At 41.5% G+C, this 18,308-nt stretch overlaps 1 protein-coding gene across 1 annotated transcript in view; it reads left to right on the top strand.

The window, feature by feature from the left end:
• nubp1 (nucleotide binding protein 1 (MinD homolog, E. coli)) overlaps positions 1-18,272 on the top strand; it is a 30,633-nt gene extending 12,361 nt beyond the window's left edge. Inside the window, exons 2-11 of the mRNA XM_054760449.1 lie at positions 12,879-12,978; positions 13,508-13,612; positions 13,689-13,822; positions 13,972-14,040; positions 14,238-14,270; positions 14,487-14,577; positions 14,808-14,962; positions 16,203-16,313; positions 16,616-16,802; positions 17,312-18,272. Of these exons, the coding sequence (XP_054616424.1) occupies positions 12,879-12,978; positions 13,508-13,612; positions 13,689-13,822; positions 13,972-14,040; positions 14,238-14,270; positions 14,487-14,577; positions 14,808-14,962; positions 16,203-16,313; positions 16,616-16,802; positions 17,312-17,364 (1,038 nt within the window). The 3' untranslated portion in view covers positions 17,365-18,272. The remainder of the gene's footprint in view (positions 1-12,878; positions 12,979-13,507; positions 13,613-13,688; positions 13,823-13,971; positions 14,041-14,237; positions 14,271-14,486; positions 14,578-14,807; positions 14,963-16,202; positions 16,314-16,615; positions 16,803-17,311) is intronic.
• Positions 18,273-18,308: the final 36 nt, after the last annotated feature.

Here is an 18,308-nt window from a genome sequence, read left to right as displayed (position 1 = left end):
ACAAGCAAGTTACCGGTAAGTTCACCAAACTCCCGATCTCATTCCACATCACTGAATCCACTGAATTCTACATCCTCCAAGCCTAGAGCGCCCTCTTGCAGCTGTGGACGGTAATGTTCACTCATTGGTTCATGTCAGTCTGTGAGAATTAACATTTAAAAACATGATTAATTATATACAGCCGTTCCTCCACACGTTGCGGTTCGAATTGTGCGGCTTCACTCTATCACAGTTCTTCAAAAACATGAATTAATAAATCATGCTGTTTTGGGGTTGAATATGGCCTATTATTAGTCAAAAATATGCATATTTAAGCAAATTGTATGTTTTTTTTTGCCTAAATTTTAAGCAAAAAAACGGCTAAATGAACTAAAATACAAATATAAGGCATTCAGAAGACGCATTCAAAGACGTTGTGATGGTGTGTAGTGTTCTACCCTGGTCACTAGGTGTCAGTAATGTTACTGTAATGTTCGGTGAGACACGCAAGCACCAATCTTGAGCGCCAGAACAACAGGCTTTTGTTGCAGGTTTGAATAAGCTCACAACAGGCCCAATAATCCCTCATAAACATCCAGAATAAACACAAGTGCTGCTGTTGCGGCTGTAACCCACACCAAGTAAAAACTCAACTCTGAAGCCCCGAAGTCACTTCCTGTCCGGCCCCCCACTCAGCTCTCCTAGTGCAGGAACATATTTACAGTAACACACACGAGGCCCAGTCTTATTTGTGTCTTAAATGTCTTATTTTCTCTTATTATGTCTACTATATTGGGTAATATGAGCGTAAAGGCGACTATAGGGGTGTTGTTACATGTCTACAGGGCTCTAATAATGTTAAAATGTGGATTTAGAGGGTTGTATATAGGTTTTTTATGCTCTAACTACCAAAATACTCCATTTATGAATAAGGAATCCAACTGTGGAAATTCCCCTATCACGGTTGGGTGTGACTTAGTCCATAAAATACAGTCGCTGCAAAGAGGGCACCATTTTCATCTAATGGATGCTGTACATTTTTCTGCATCATCTCCTCCCCCACAGCATTTGAAAACTAACAAAGTAACAAGCAAAAGTAATATAACGGATGTTCTTGGGCAGACAGAATTGATTGGATTCTTTTCAAATGCATGTTTCTGTGTAAGAGCAGCAGGTTGCCATAGGCCGCAATTTGCATTCGGAATGTTTGCACGTGAATACTTGCAGTGCACGCACACACGCACACAATGACAAGTTAACATACGTACACACATGGTCTGTGAGGCAGTCACACAGGAGAGGAATAGTTCGTCAGTGACTGCAACGTAACACAATGTGTTCACTGTCTTGAGAAATTGACACACAGACACACACGTGAACAAGATTAGGTCAGAAACACTCGCGTAGCAAAAATTGGATCGTTCCGTCTGGGTGCAAACTTGCTTGGGCCTTCCAGAGTGGAGTTTGCACGTTCCCCTGTTGCCTTAGCATCGTCACAGAGTCCAAAAATATGCAAGTTAAGTATAATGGAGACAATAAATGGACTGAATGTGAGTGTAAATGGTTTGTGTCAGCCCAGTGATTGACTAGCGAGCAGTCTGGGGTGTAATCCAGCTTTCAGAAGGACTTTTAGTAGGACCCCATCATTGCTGATTGTTCTGCAGTGCATTAGTTTTTATGAATGTACAATTCATTCATATTCATTGTTTATATTGTATTTAGAATTATTTTATGCATGTAAAACTATAATTGCAAAACTATACAAATGTATTTTGTGTTAAAGTTTTTGACATTTGTGGCATAACTGTGTTAGTTAGCAAAGAACTCGAGTCAGCTGCTGATGACATCATAGACTGGCGACTGAGCTGACCTCCGCTTCCTGTTTCCATGTATTAGCAAGCTCATATGCTGCTAACAAGGACGTTTTGCGATCATACAAGTACATTACTAACACAGTTGGAATCACACAGTGTATTTAATAACATCATGATGCGCGCCATAATGCAATGTACACAAACCCAGGCAAAATGTTCAACGTTAATCGAAAAATTACGCTAACCAAGGCACACACTAACCAAGTTTCCACCAATTCTAAAACTAAAAACATGTTTTGTGTTCACATTTTTGAGGCTTGTGGCGTAACTGTGTTAGTTAGCAAAGAACTACAGAGGCAGCTGCTGATGATATCATAGACAAGCGACAGAGCTGACTTCTGATTCCTGTTTCCATGAATTAGCAAACTAATAGGCTGCTAACAAGGACGTTTAGTGATGAAAATAGAGTTGGTCTCACCCAGTGTATTAATAACACCACAAAACTTGCGGCATATTGTTTGCTAACCAGAAAATGTACGCAAACCGAGGCAAAATTGTCTATGTTTACCAAAAAACACGCAAAGTACGCTAACTGAGATTCCATTGTATCTCACTATGGAAACATACCATATAGAATAATGGGACTAGGGTTACAAAGGGGTTGACAATTTCCTTTAAATTCGAATAACATACAAAAACAAATGTGTTTAACTGACATTTTTTCATCTTCATTTGCAAGTATTGCTTTATTTCACTTCACAAAATGAATGCTGAATAAAATATTCCATATGATATGATGATATACTGTACATTCCCTGTTTGAGGCAAACATAACATGTTGCACTTAATGTACACTATAATGTGCGTGTGCATGTACAAGTTTCCCAGCCCATGTGACCAAATGGTTTTATAAGGCATTGTTTACAAACGTTAAAAAAAAAACTATATGAATGTGCAGATGCCAAATGTGTTTCGTAGTGTGTAAAGTGAGAAGCAAGATGATGTGATATTTTACAAGAACATCGACATGGCCGTGATGGCTGCCATAGGAAACGATGGTCAAGTCCTGTTTCCAGCCACGGGTCAAGTCCGTTTTAAAAAATCTTTCCCTGACCCCGGTGAGGTGTTGCTTCATTGTTAATATTTTATTGACTATTCAACGTCGGTGCGCTACGTATATGCCACGTTATCACAGTGTTGCAGAGAATTGGAACAAATAAATCGACAATGTTTGCACATAGCGGGGCATTTTCCAAGGCAGCGCCTGCGTTGAACTGAGAACAATCATCACTGCAGCTCCACTTTATAATTTGTGTGAGGGACAATCTTTGATGAGACGGTTTCCTTACAAAATCTTTCTCATCACTTCTGACAGTTGAAATGTAGTTTACTCCTGCAGCCATGGCTATCTTTTGCTCCTCCTCGTCCTGTTGCATTGCTTAGGCAAATGGATGAAAATGTGAGGATGCAAGTCCTGTATAATGGAAATTAGTAGTATGTGCGGATGCTCTTTTATCTTAAACTGACTGATCAAGTTTTGAATGGTGACAATACAAATATTTTAGCATATCTTCTCTATTTGTTCATTGAGTGTTCATTCATGCCATTATTAAGTGGGGGTCAGCTTCTCTGCAGACGGTAACACATCATAATTAACAAATACAGTGGAAACTCTGTTAGCGTGTTTTTAGTGTACATTTTGTGTACATTGTCCGGTTGGCCCTACAACATGGCGCACGCCTTGCTGTGTTATTAATGCACGATGTCAATCCAACTGTGTTTGTAACGTATTTTTACCACATTTAACGTCCCTGTTAGCATTGTGTTAGCATGAAATAATGCCTTGACTCCGGGTGCAGCTATTCTAAGAACTTTATACACTCCTGATCAATCCGGATCAAAATAGCAAGAATTGACATTTTGCGCTGTTGGATCTTAAGGACGTTCTACGTAGAGTTTCAAAATGCAAAGAGAAAATGGGAGTGAGACAAAAAAAATGTTTTGAGGAAGCAATTTATTGCAAACAAGCATTCAAGTGAAACATCAACTGATCCAAAGTTTAAGACCATCTTGGCAAAGATGTGGATGGGATGTTATTTTCTGTCAGGTATTCACACTGTCATGATCTCTTGATGACAAAGGCAAAAAAGCTTTCCCTCTTTGAACGCGGTGGGATTTTTGAGCAGTCTAAGCAAGGCTGTCCAGAGTGCAGTCCAATAACGACCCCCCCACACCCCACCCTTGAGTAAGGGCAGGAAGGAAGGGTGGGTTTAAAACCTATTTAGGGTCGTCAGATGGGTATCCTCCTTCATTTGTTGTTTGGATGACAGGCCCACTGATAGGCCCATGACACCTCCAGAGAGCTCATCGGCAACACCTGGCGTCCCAGGTGTGTGCCCCCCTCTGCTTTGAGCCCAGGAAGTGCCCTTGCGCTTGGTTCACAGACACTGGCTGCTTCTTTCGGCCGCTTCAGAGACTGATCTTATTGTCTGTCGCAGAGTCTGTCCATGAATGCCAAGGTCTTTCATAAGCCTGATGGTAGAAGAAGCCACAAAACCTCTGCATCCTACTTAGCTGGATAGGCCTTGGCCTTCCATTCTCGTTGCTGTGCATCTGTTGCCAGATCTGAGGAGCGCAGTTTCTAGCGTTCGTAGGCCTCTTCGGTGGAATCCTCCCATGGGACCGTGAGCTCTATGATGTAGACCACCTTTAGTGAAGGGAACCATAGCACCAAGTCTGGCCTGAGGGAGGTGGTTGCAATCTCTGGGGGAAAGATTAGTTGCTTGCCAATATCAACTTGCATCTTCCAATCCCGGGCCATGGCTAGCTGTCCAGTTTCTGGTTTGGTATCTAAATATGGATAAATATTCATGACAAGGTATTACATTTCACAATCATACTTTTAATGCTTGCATTTTCAAGCATGCTGAACGCTTGTAAATCCAGGCAGTATTTTTAGATTTATCTCTATGTTCCCCTCAACATGGGACAGAGGAAAGGAAAGGAGAGAGGAAGCGTTCTAGGAAACAGTTTGACTGCCAGCATTGTTCCACAATCATACTTTGTCTGACTTGTTGACTTCTTCTTTGTCATAATTATCTACGTTTTTGTCATCTCTACTAATATTGCACCGGTTCTCTTCTAACTAGCCTTTCTTTCTGCATTGTTTGCTCGGCCATGTCGTTTAATCTGCCTCCTGCTGATTGTTGCAGTAGCCGGCCTCTCCACTCACATGCACACAAACACACACACACACACACACGCGCGCTGAGAAACAGGAACAGAGGAGGTGGGGGCTGCTTCCTGTCTGCCCGTAGATGTGTTTGCTTCAGAGTGTGCTCGTGTGGCACGTTTCCAGATGTTTTAACTGCTGGAGATGAAGTTTAACGGCCATGCAGGAGGCTCGCTGTACATGAAAAGAACTCCTAAGCAACAGAAGGCACTAATTGCTGTTGGTTGAAAGTTTCATAAGGATGTACAGTTTCCCAGACTTAAAAATGCCTCAGATGCCCATGCTTTGTATTTAAATTGCCCATCGAACACTAGAAGAGGTCCGACATCAGGAACATCTGACCTCACCAGTGTTCTTCTGGGTGAATGGACAGGAATTCCCACGGAATGTCAACTGTGACGGCTGCACCTGTTTCATATTTCCTTGCATTTTCATTTCCTGTAAAAGTAATGGCCAGGTGTCCCGTTACGTTTTTCAATATAGTTGAATGCCTTGTTCATGTGATGATGATGATGATGATGATGCTGATGATAAGCAGAGCTGATCATGCAGCAAATTCCCATAATCGGTATTTTCTGCGACATCAAAATGAAGAGATCGTTTCAATGTTGCCCCTTATTGGTGGAAATTTATTTTACATTGAACGCTACATGTGACATTCTGCTTATTTTGTGCACGGTGACATGGCTCAGAGTGGTTGTCTCCCAAGCTGATGGTTGCTGGTTCGATCCTCGGCCGGTGAATTTCAGCACATTTCTAGGATACTTCTACATGTCAGCATTCAAACGCATTTCCTACCGAAATTGCTTCATCTAGTTTGGAAAATAAAGCAGAGTATAAAAGTCTAAAAAAGGAACTAAAGCACCTTAAGATGATTGGGTGTGGGCGTGTGCACCTTCTTGTTTTCACCTGCACATGTATAACAATAGCGGGTAAATGATATGCATCAATAGTGACGTATAGTGGGTGACACCTGATCTGTGGCAGAGAGGTTCAACCTGTTGGTGAGAGTGGTGGTGAGGGGTTTTGTGGCCTCTGGCACTGAGGATGATGGGACTGCTTTGTTGCTTAAACAAGCTTGACTTCAGACCCGTGTGTGCTGTGTACAGTATGGATGTGTGTCCTTGTAACTGCCGCAGTATGACCACAAATAGTCCGCAAGCCTGGCCCATCTTCCTTCCTTGACACAAACAGAGTACATGCAGACAAAAGCTTCCCTTCCTTACAACCGAGCTAATTTTCATTGTCATCCCAACTGCCACAGCACACACACACACACACACACACACACACACACACACACACACACACACACATATTGAGAGAGAGAGAGAGAGCCAACACATAATAGTTGACACGTACGATACATGTAGGCCCTTCATGCCGACGCTTGAGGTGTGAAGGTACATGTGACGGTGTCAATGGGTCAGAGGTCGTGTCAGGACACTATCCTTATTACCAGCTTCAAGTGGCATCACGTTCGCACCCCTGAACAGTAGGAGGAGCTCACAGATGTCACATTCTCTCCAGTTCTTTTGCAAGATCCTGTTGTCATCTGCATGGAACACAAGGTCGACGGGAGGATTGATGCGGCGTCTGCAGTGATGCGGACTCTGCATCGATCCGTCGCAGTGAAGAGGTTGGCAAAGCTCTCAGTTTACCAGTCGATCTACGTTCCTACCGTACCCTAAATTAGTTTTCTCCGTAGGGCAGCAGGGCTCTCTTTTAGAGAAAGGGTGAAAAGCTCTGTCATCCGGGAGAAACTCAAAGTAGAACCGCTGCTCCTTCACATTGAGAGGAGCCAGATGAGGTGGCTCGGGCACGTATGACCGGTAGGAGGCCTCGGGGAAGACCAGGGACACGTTGGAGAGACTATGTCTCTGAGCAGCCCAGGGGTCCTTGCCATAGCAACCGGGGAGAGGGAAGCCCGGGCTTTTCCTCTTCAGCCTCGCTCACAACCAGACGTACAACAAAAAAGAGGTTTTTTTTGTTCCGTGGAGAACATAGTTGTGGTGACACATGTTGGCTGTAAGGACGACGCACAAAGACGTACGAAGTGCGTAAGTTTGTCTTGCAACCTGAAAAAAACGTAAACACCCGTAGAGTTTGTTTGAAATGGCAAAGAACCTCTGCCGCCTGTCTGCGGCCAGTCTACAGCTCGAAAATCTGCACGTCACACGTGCTCCCTCCGACCATTTCTTGCGGGGGTTTTTCGCAGGTAGACCGGCCATAGGAGCCCGTACGACCTGTTGTGACGGATGACCAGTGCTGCCCCCACGACCCAACCTCAGATATGAAGAAGATGGATGGATTCTTTTAACGTTAAGAGTCATATGTGTCCCTAGAGTCTGTTTTTAACCACCAAATGCGAGGACAAATCTATCATCTCCTGCACTTGTTTGAGAGAAGTGGCGATCAAATGGTCGGATAGGAAGTTGCGGGTTTTCCATGACGTTATGTACGAAAAACCTCCTTTCTCACGGACATGAGATCACCTGTGACCCACCCCTAGCTACAGTAGGTAAGGCAGCCCAATCTATATGCCCACCACTTCACAGAGGATGGCTGGGTTAAAAAAAAAAAAAAAAACAGGCTTCACTACACATCTTAAAATAAAGCCTGTAGCTCTGCCCACTGTCCATCAATCAGCTCCAGACATTTGAGCAAAACACTTCAAGCACGCTATTGTGGGACCTCTGAGACTTTAAACTCTTATAACGTTAGAATAGTGTCCTCTAGAGACCTTTAAAGACTCTGTTCAGAAAACCAGTCTTCCCCACAACGTTGGAAGCACCAGTCCAACCCTTGATTGATTCATTGATGAAGGAATGTGTCTGGATCCTTTTGTGTGAATACAACAGCATTGGGAGATGTGACATGATGCTGAAGAAAAAGACAGGAGTTGTAAGCTCTTAGAAGGGAACATGAAGACAGCATGATGTCCAGGATTTCTTTAGCAGCTGCTTGACCAAAAATAACTGACAGAAGCGTCTACATTTATTTTTCCACATGGGTTGCAGGCATGTTGGCGCACATGGTGTCTGGTGCTCAAATGCACTGGAGAGACACGGCGTTCACCTGGATGGTGTGGAGGAACCAGCCAAGCTCATGTTCAGTGGACAAAAATATGGGGACATTCACACGCATTAATTGGTCTCCCATTTGCCGCCCTTTACAGCTTGCACTCCGGCAACAAGGTGCAGTTAAAAACAGTTAAAATTATCTCGAAGGCTGCGACCCCACATGACTGGGGCAGCTGGGAATTTCATGAGTGGAATAGTGAGAGCAGGAGAAATGGATGGAGGGCTTTGAATGTTGGATGGAGAAGGATGGACATAATAAGTCGTTGTATAAGCCATGATTTGCTCTCACGATATCAATGTAAATCCAATTAGTCCGTTCCAGAAAGCCAACATTGTTAACACAAAACATGTTTTTACAGTTTTACAATTATAGTTTTACATGCATAAAGCAATTCAGAATGCATATAAATGATGAATGAAGGGATAAATGAACATTTCAGGTAACTTTTACCTTCATTGAAGACGTGATTGTTGCCAAAGACACGATGTGGCCACCAAAGACCACCTTTGTGTTTTGCCATGATGTCTCTGCTTTTCTTTTGATCACAGCTGCAAAATAACCCAAAATGGAGCCACAGCAAGTTGCAAGTGCCAGAATTTCGAATATTGAATTAAAGAAATAACTCATGGCAAATCAGGAAGGTGGTGTCCATGTTGATCTTGCTGCTACATGTGTCTTTGGCAACAATCACGTCTATTAAATGTGCATTTATCCCTTTTATTCATCATTTATATGCATTTAGTATTGTTTCATTCATATAAAACTATAAAAACATGCAAAATATGCGATGTTAACAAAAAAAAAACACGTTAACCAGGATGTACGCTAACCAAGGTTCCACTGTATTTACGTTTGGTTTTAGAAATTTTATAACAAATCACAGATTCATCATTTTGGTTGAGCAATGTCAACCCCGAGGAGCAGAAACAGTGAGGCCAGACAACCCCGAGATTAAACATGCAACCTGGATGGAGATCCAGCCAGAGACCAAACCCCCACAGGACAAGGAGAAGCCTCAGCATCCCTTCTTGCCCGATCCCCAACCAGGGGTTCCCTGGGATGCTCCCCTCAGGCCCTGGATGTCTGGGGTCGGTAGTCAGACGATAAGGCCAGTAGTGGTCTTGCTTCATCCTACCTATCCGACCTGCTGACTGTTTACCAGCCAGTCCGGGCACTCTAGTGGTCCCCAGGTCCGCATATAAGCCAGGGGGAGATCACCCATTCGCTGTGTCTGCTCCTTGGCTCTGGCTCTCTCTTCCACCTGGTCTACGCTGTTGAACTGAACTATCACCTATTCAAACTGGCTTTGACACATAGTTTGTGTTTAGAATTATGTTGTCTGTGCTGTTGTGTATACATATCTTATTTTGTTTTTCATGACTGTGTGATTTATTGCATTGTGTCAAGCGCTTTGTAAACTGTTTGGCTGTGAGTAACGCGCTATACAAATGAATACTGATTGATTGAGACCTTCTCGGTCCAGTAGCCCACACTGTTGTCCATGAAAACCCTCAGAGACATGGACCCAGGGGTGCCGACTACACTGTCCACCGACCCCCTCCTCCCACAGAGCATGCCTTGAACTGTGAGGAGTGTACTTTATTTTCAAGATCAATATCAGGATTGATACAGCGGTGTACACCATGGACTAAATGCCAATCGTAGGGCAAACATACTTACGGCACGAGGAAATGTCCATTTTCTTCCATCCCCCTTATTTCCTCTTTTTTTCTTCAGTTGATTGTCATCATCTCCAGCCAGCCATAAAGAAAATAGACCCACAAAGTCTCCCTGTTAAGGCTTACAGAGTGCTAAGGCCTGTGTGTGCTCGTGAAGCCAAGGCTTAACTTTTTTGCTGAGTAACCCTGTGACCAAAGTCTGTCCTGAGTCCAATAGGATGTGCGACTGTGGTCCTCTTGCTGAATGGACAGAATGTGTCTTCATTGACTGCATGAGCAGCTCGGCTGAACTTTGGGACACTCACAGTATTTAAAGCCACGATAGCAACGCAAGTCAAAGTGTAGGTACATCAATTGGAGAAGGAGTAGGATTAAATGCGATCTGCTTCTTCCTCACTCCTCACTCGCTTCCTCACAAACTTCGCTCCCTGTCGCGCTGGACATCAAGCTGACAGCTTTTAGCTCAATGTTTAGCGGTCTCGACGCAGAGGCGGACTTGGCGCGTTACACATACTGTATATTCTACATCAAGAAAGAACATACTAATTGTTTACTTGTGCTTGTACACCTACTAATACTTAAAAAAGATATATTTAATCTGTCAGAATTAAATGTTTTTAAGATTTATGGGCCGTCTTGAGAGCACAGATACTGTAAAAAGTGACTCGTGTTCTACACAAACAGAAATATTTAAACAATCCTGAAGTACAGTAATCCCTCATGCCTTCACAGTTTCAATTTTGCGGCTTAATTGTACCACATTTTTTCCAAATGCATATTTAAGCAATGTTTTCATATTATTTGCCTAAAGAATTTCCAAGCATAAAAATGTCTAAATACAAACGGAAGGCATTCAGAAGACTCATACGAAGATGTTGTGATGATTTGTAGTATCCTACACTGCTCACTAGGTGCCAGTAATGTTCCTGTAATGTTCGGTGAGTCACACAGACGCCAGACCTGATGGTTCGAATGATCTCACAACAGGCACAATAAACCAGGTGCTGCTGTTGCGACCACAACCCACGCCGAGCTAAAACTCCTGACGTCACTTCCTGTCCGCCCCCCCACTCATCTCCCCTTGCCACACACACGAGTATGAGTTATTATGTCTACTCTATTGGGTAATACAAGTGTAAAGGTGACTAAAGGGGTGTTATTTCACGTCGAGACAGCTCTAATAATGTTAAGAAAACATATTTAGAAGGCCGTAAACAGGTTTTTTATGCTCTATGAATATATTTTATTTATGAAAAAGTAATGTAATACCTTTCAGATAGCGTCAACCAACTATGAATTTGAAGGTAATTGTAGACAAAATGTTGATGTAGATATTGTATATTTTACTAGATTATACGGTGCACAGCATAATGCATCCATCATATCAATATACCGTCTAAAATGATAACTACCACACAGTCTCTGAGTATTGAAGCATACACACTACCGTAGGGTGTCTTGAAGGTGTGTGCATTGTAGTGTCAACACAGCACGTGTAAAATCCCCCGAAAGGGAGCCCTTTGGGGCGCGGGGGAGGGGGGGTTTACTAGTTCCGTACCTCACTAATATAGATTTGTCACATTTCAAGCAACTTCATGAAAAGTTCAATTCCAGTGCATTCATGCATAGTCATAGTTACGTATCACAACAGTATGGTGTTATCTTTATTAAGAAGATTCTCTCATTAGTTAAACAAAGTTTCTGAAATATAATCCCCCCAAACAACAGTCCCACTGCTGTTTGGATTTCTATGTAGCCTGGAGGGACGACTTACACACCTAATGACACCTCTGGCCCTCTCAACTCTGCACCCTTGTGTTTACATCTCTGTACATGTCTATCTATGTACGCTCTTATATCTATTTTTATCTCACGCAATTGTTGTTTCATGTCGGTTGGTGTCAGACTATCTTCAAATGCAACAGGAGCCTGGAGCAGTCAAAGCACCAAAAAAAAAGTCAAGTTCAATAAAAAAAAAGAAAGAAAGAAAGAAACAGATACAGGAAGTTGCACTGAAAAATAAAGCCAAGCTGGTGAAAACCACCTTGATAATGAGATGATCAGACCAAACAGGCCCAGCAGGATGCATCCACTGGCAGCAGTGCAATCCCCAATTTGGTAGCAGACAATAACAAATTGGCTGGCGTACAGTATGTGCTGCTGAGTAATTGACTAACTGGTTCACGGGGTGAGCGGATTGGGTTGTGATCAAAGTTCTAGAGTGTAAAGCTGGCAAGGATAATTTGTTGTGTGGGTGTAAGAACTAGAGTACATAAATTAAATGGTACCGTGTGAAAAAGCTTTGCTTATTACCAACACAAGCAAAATATCCCATAACACACTCAAGGACCAACAGGTGGGGGATGGGTAGATGTTTTACACATACACGCACACACGCGCGCAAATGCACACAAACACATCCAGACATGCTCTCACACACACATATAAGGGCACTTGACCACACAAACGTAAATAGTGAGGGGATAAAATTGCACAAACCTGACACACCTGATATTACATCACATGTTTACTAATAATATCACATTGCTGACACAATAATAATCAGTATTACATGTCAGCTGTCTCACAGGTCATTAAAACGCCTGCTGTATTTGAGATACATCAGTCTGCAAATATGTTCATTATCAGCAGGGAAATTAAAAATGAAATTGAACTTGCACTTTCGCCACATGTCTGTGAGCAAATGCGCATGCGTGTTTTTTCCAGGTATAAATGTATAAACAGCACTTCCTACTGGACATAACGGCGAACAGCGTTCTCGTTGATAGTGTTCAGCTACTGTACTTTTTAAAATTATTATTATATAATAATAATAATATATTATATTATAATTTTTATTATTATGAATTAAATTGATTGAAGACAATTGACTCAAACAACACTGTCATTAAGCATACCCCTTTATTATATACCACGCTAGTCCTGCTTTACAAATGTCCAGGAGTCTAAAACCCCTGTTTGAAATTGCACTGATATATTAGAGACATTAAAACCAAACAGATTTACATATCTACATTAAAAATCAATAATCCCAGTTAAAGTGAATTATAATACTGTTTATATTCGTAGGACAGACCTCACGTGGACAATCGACATCCGGAACCTTCGAAGGGGACGACTTTGATAGTCGGACACAAAATGGACGACGTACCAGAGAATGCACCTGAGCGTGAGTTTTTAAATTTACAAATTAACACTGATTTTTTTTTTTAACAAGCAAATAGTCGTGTTCAACTTTGCGTTTCAAGAATAATTTTATGACTTGTCAAACGGTATGTCAATATTTGCTTTGTCTACTGCGTCACAGTTTACCCCCATCTTTTCCTGTAAATTTTAAGTGACTTCAATCGTTTGAACTTGAGTTTTAATGAAGTATTTTCGGGCAGCTATTCGGGTTATATTAACTTTGTAAGTGGGGCTGTGTTGAATGAATTGATACAACACAGAAAAGTTGTTGAGTCATAGTGACGCAGCATCATCAACTCAAGGCAGTGTTGTTTGATAAGCACCCCTGTGTTACCGTATAACGGTATTTAACTACATCTTTAACACCCACATAGCTCCCACTGCCTGCCTGCCTGCCTGCCTGCCTGCCTGCCTGCCTTCATTCTAACAGCAAATTAATGCTTTTTTTGCCTCGAATTCTGTATTGTTTAAGAAATGAAATCGTTGGTAATAAGGCTGGAATTGCACCTCAGACTGTCCAGGTACAAGGAGTGAACAGGCAGGAAAGTCTTCATCATGCCAAGGCTGCCCCAACCAAAAACTGTGTGCTTCTGGAGCCACTAAGGCCCCAGACCCAGGTACAGTACTTAAATAATTGATCAATGTTTTGTGAACACATAAGCATCCTGTCTTGTCTTTATACATCCTGTGCAGCCATTAAGGAAATCGGAGCAAAGCTGTCTACGGTCAAACACAAGATCCTTGTGCTGTCTGGAAAAGGGGGCGTGGGGAAGAGTACGTTCAGTGCTCACCTGGCTCACGCCTTAGCAAGTGACATCACCAAGGAGGTCATATTTTTGGTTTTCTTTTATGAACATGCTATCGCTGTAACCAAAGTGAGCATGCAAGCAATGTGTGACTCATCTAATCTGTGTGCTGATATTACCCCCTTGTCTTTCTCCCAATTGATTGCTTTTTTGGTCTCATTCAATTTTAGGTTGCCCTGTTGGATATAGACATCTGTGGTCCGTCCATTCCTAGAATGATGGGGCTGGAGGGAGAGCAAGTAAGTTATGGAAAGGAAATTTGTCATAAACACAGATATACACTATCCATTTTGTTGCTTTGACACAGCTCTGTGTTTCAATTTGTATGGTTCTGTTATTTCTGTTGATGAAAATGATCATCATTCCATTAGAAGCACAGGGAAACATTTATTTTTGCCATTTCAGCATGTGAATAATTTATTTCCTTGTGCAACAGGTACATCAGAGCGGCTCAGGCTGGTCCCCTGTGGTGAGTCAGTTTAAAAGATGCTACGATTTGTCAGGAAAGTACCCATATTTGGGTGTTTTACTAGGTGTTCCTACACTGCCTAATGAGATAAATACAAATGATGTGAATTATTACCTCTCTGACAGTGTCTGGCATCTTGTATTTTGGATTTTATTAGAATATCTGTGCCTAATGGAGTGATAAACAAATAAAATGTAATGTTTCTTCCTTTTTCAGTATGTGGATGACAACCTGGCTGTCATGTCAATTGGCTTCCTGCTGGGTAGTCCGGATGATGCTGTGATCTGGAGGGGTCCCAAGAAAAATGGTACATGACACGGTCTAAGCTGCAAAGCTTTGCAATGAATGTTTGTCGTCGAATGAAATTTTGGACTCACTCAAAATTGGATTGAATTGGGGATTCTGCTTCATGCACATTTATTCAATAAGCAAAGTTTCACCAAGGACCTTGTTAAGGGCAAACTCGGGCATGACAGTTTGTCAGTGTCGTGACTAGACGAGTGCTTTTTAGTCTGTGGATTGTATTTGTCCTTTCAGGAATGATCAAGCAGTTTCTGAGGGATGTGGATTGGGGGGACCTGGATTACCTCATAGTTGACACACCCCCTGGCACATCTGACGAGCACCTGTCAATTGTGCAGTACCTAAGCTCCACCCATGTTGATGGGGCCGTCATCATCACCACCCCACAGGTACCCACACAAGGACATAACAGCACGACGCAGGATATTTTTATAATAACTTTGGGATTGGAACTGATATACAGTCAGAATTCTAAATCTAATATTCTGTTAATGATGAAATTATAGTGATACTGTATTTCCTGGGCCGTACAATTATTCAATGAAGTCATTCAATCCCAGACATTTTTCAAAAGACAACCCCTCCAGTACCGGCCATTTTAGACAGTTTTGACTGATCTTTCAAAGCACACAGAATATTGTGTTCTATGCTTATATAAACCTACCAAAAGAAAGCTTGATTTCATCAGGGGAAAAAATGTGTATTTTTCCATTCTTTAGTAATCTGCAGTAGAACATAGGTAAGTTTCAGGAAAATATCAGCGTATGTGTCTGTGTGTGTGCACGTGCATGCGTTAAAATTTCCCTACACTCTTCCACGTTCTTCCACTTCCTCCTTGCTGTCAAATATGTTTTTTCCATTCATTATGTAAAAATGGCTGTGATTTCAGCCTCTCAAATGCGAATATTATTTCATTTCCTGAGACATCCATGAAAGGCAATCTGTTATCTTTACAGGCAAACAAGATATTCACACACATTATTTGAGGTCAGGTGGGCATTTGTTCTGGTAGATAACAAACCCAGCGTTTAATTGGAGGTATGGTGTCTATTTGGAGCCGGTGGAAATACAGTGTAAAATATTTAACACCAAGTTTTTAAACAGAGCCTGTTTTTGATCATGTTATTTACCGTCTTCTTAATGCAACTGGCATGGACGAAGGGTTTACCAGCAGGGGGTGGTATTCCACCATAAACCCTCAATCAATGTGCTATAGCACTAATCATGTTTCAATGTGAAATGGCATCTTTACTTTTTGCAGGATACAATTTGTAAACATGTTGCATCCAGTTATTTGTGCCAATATAAGGAAACAAGTTATTTACTGGCCGATACACAACAAAGAAGCACCAGTTATTTCATTTTTATTTGACGTAACCAAAAAAAAAATACATTCTGAATGCTTCCTCAATCAGTCATCTGTGCTATCAAGTAGATGCAACCAACCATATTTAAATGACTCTATGGATGTTGCATTAGTATATAATATAGCAGATTCTGTCATTGGTGGAATGGTTTCTGACTGCCTGAGAATCACTTCTCCATTTTTTTTCTATGCTGCCACCAAAGCAAAAGAAAACACACAAATTGTTTTTTTTTTTTTAAAGTGACCTGTCTCTCTCTGTCTAGGAAGTGTCCTTGCAAGATGTCCGAAAGGAGATTCGCTTCTGTCAGAAGGTCAAACTGCCCATCATCGGAGTGGTGGAAAACATGAGCGGCTTTGTGTGTCCCAAATGCAAGGTCACTGACCAATGCACACATGACCGCAAACAAACATATTTGTATACACACCAAACACCAACAGGCTTGTGAGTGAGCACAATCGTACGCTTATTAACATGGCCTGCAGATTTTATCCCAGTCGTCCATCTTCTTTTAGCTGGTAAAGAACTGTCTCAATTGATAATGCATTATGTAGCTTATGATTTTTACATTAGCAAGAAGTGCAATATAATATTTAACTGTTGCCTTTTCTCAAACAGAGCAATGCAAGCTCTACCACAGACACATACAGTGTTGTACTGTAATCTCCTGTCTTTCAGAACACATCGCAGATCTTTCCTCCCACCAGCGGGGGCGCTGAAAAAATGTGTGCAGACCTGAACCTGCCCCTGCTGGGCAAGGTGCCACTCGACCCAAGGATAGCAAAAAGCTGTGATGAGGGCAGGTCATTCCTCAACCAAGTACCCGACTCCCCTGCGGCTGAAGCCTACCAGAGGATTGTGCAAGGTGACTTTATACTGCACTGTCTTTGCAACTGCATATACTAAAGCCAACGTCTCTTTTTATGAGACAAAATGGTTTCTTTATGGCACAATTTCAGCCACATAGACAGTGAAAGAAGAAGTCACAAGGAAGGAAAGCAGAAGAAACAGGTTCATATCACAATTCACTGGTCATACTTACAATAACAGATAAAAGTAATTGCATACTATACTGTATGGCGGGGATGCTCGACTCAGTTGTTCAGGGGGCCACATTTGCAGCAAAGCTTCAGCATTATTTTATTTAAAATGTCAATGCGAGGATCTGCTATACCGTATCATCAACTGGCTAGTGTTGTCATTTAAAAAAAAAAAAAAGCAATATGTTTCTCTAAAAAGGAGCATTCTGCTGTTTGTAAGGACCAACTGCAATAAAAAAAATACATTAACATAATTATAAAAAATTATTAATTAAAAGATCAATTTAAATATGGTTTAGACACAAAATATAATCATCTTATGTCTCTCTACCAGGTGTCAAGGACTACTGTTCCAAACATACCACAGACGAGGAGAACACTGGTTGAGCCCACAGTTGTGGCAGCCCTGTTGGACCAAAGCTAAGACATCACAGTATTTCATAAACGCTAGATACGCACACTGGAAAGACATTTAAAAATGTGACTTTCCATATAAATGATCACGTTACGATTCGTTTGAAAACACTTTGGAATACAGGAAAACCTGAACAATGAGTAGAACTTAACATTGGGACATGGCTTTCTTACTGTATGAACATGTGTGATGTTTTTCAAGACACACAGCATATGCTTTAGTACCAATGTTGCTTTCAACACTGAACATCAGGTGTAAAAATGACTTGACATACAGTATATGTTGCCTTAATTCCTTGTTTTCAGTCATTGGGTTTCATTACTATTTTCAAATCAACCATTGGATGGGAAACATTTTTACCGTGATGATAGAATTATCATTTAGTACACCCAGTGCATCAGAATAATTGGCCGATCGTAACACATAAAAGCAATAGGTTAAAATGCTCAGTCCACACTTGAATTGAAATGTGCCCCAACTTTTTAGAATAATGTGGAGCGTTTGGCTAGCATGTCTGCTTCACATTCAAAGATTCTGCGTTTGAATCCTGACTTGGACCAAACACAAACAGTTAGCAGTTTGCAGCATATCAAAACAGTGGTAAAACAAAAATGCCAGTTTTTCAAAGTCAAAGCTGATGTGTGTGAATATCTTGTTTTGCCTAAAAGACAAACATAATAGGCCTGCTTCCATGGATGACTAAGGGAATTAAAAAATAATCACATTTGAGAGGCTGAAATCAGAGGATATTTACACTTTACAATTACAAAAAGATTAATTGATATCAAAATAGTTGTCGATGGATTGGGTCGTCGTGTCACAAGATCTCGTGAGACTACAAGGTGACAAGATTTCACGTTCAGAAATAAATGAATTAATCACACAAATAAAAGTGAATCAATAATTTTGCTGGCTT

This window comes from Dunckerocampus dactyliophorus, chromosome 18 (genome assembly GCF_027744805.1).
Source record: "Dunckerocampus dactyliophorus isolate RoL2022-P2 chromosome 18, RoL_Ddac_1.1, whole genome shotgun sequence".
NCBI classification, from domain to species: Eukaryota; Metazoa; Chordata; class Actinopteri; order Syngnathiformes; family Syngnathidae; genus Dunckerocampus; species Dunckerocampus dactyliophorus.
The sequence above is the reverse complement of the archived record's forward strand: the minus strand, read 5'-3'. Positions and strand labels throughout refer to the sequence as shown.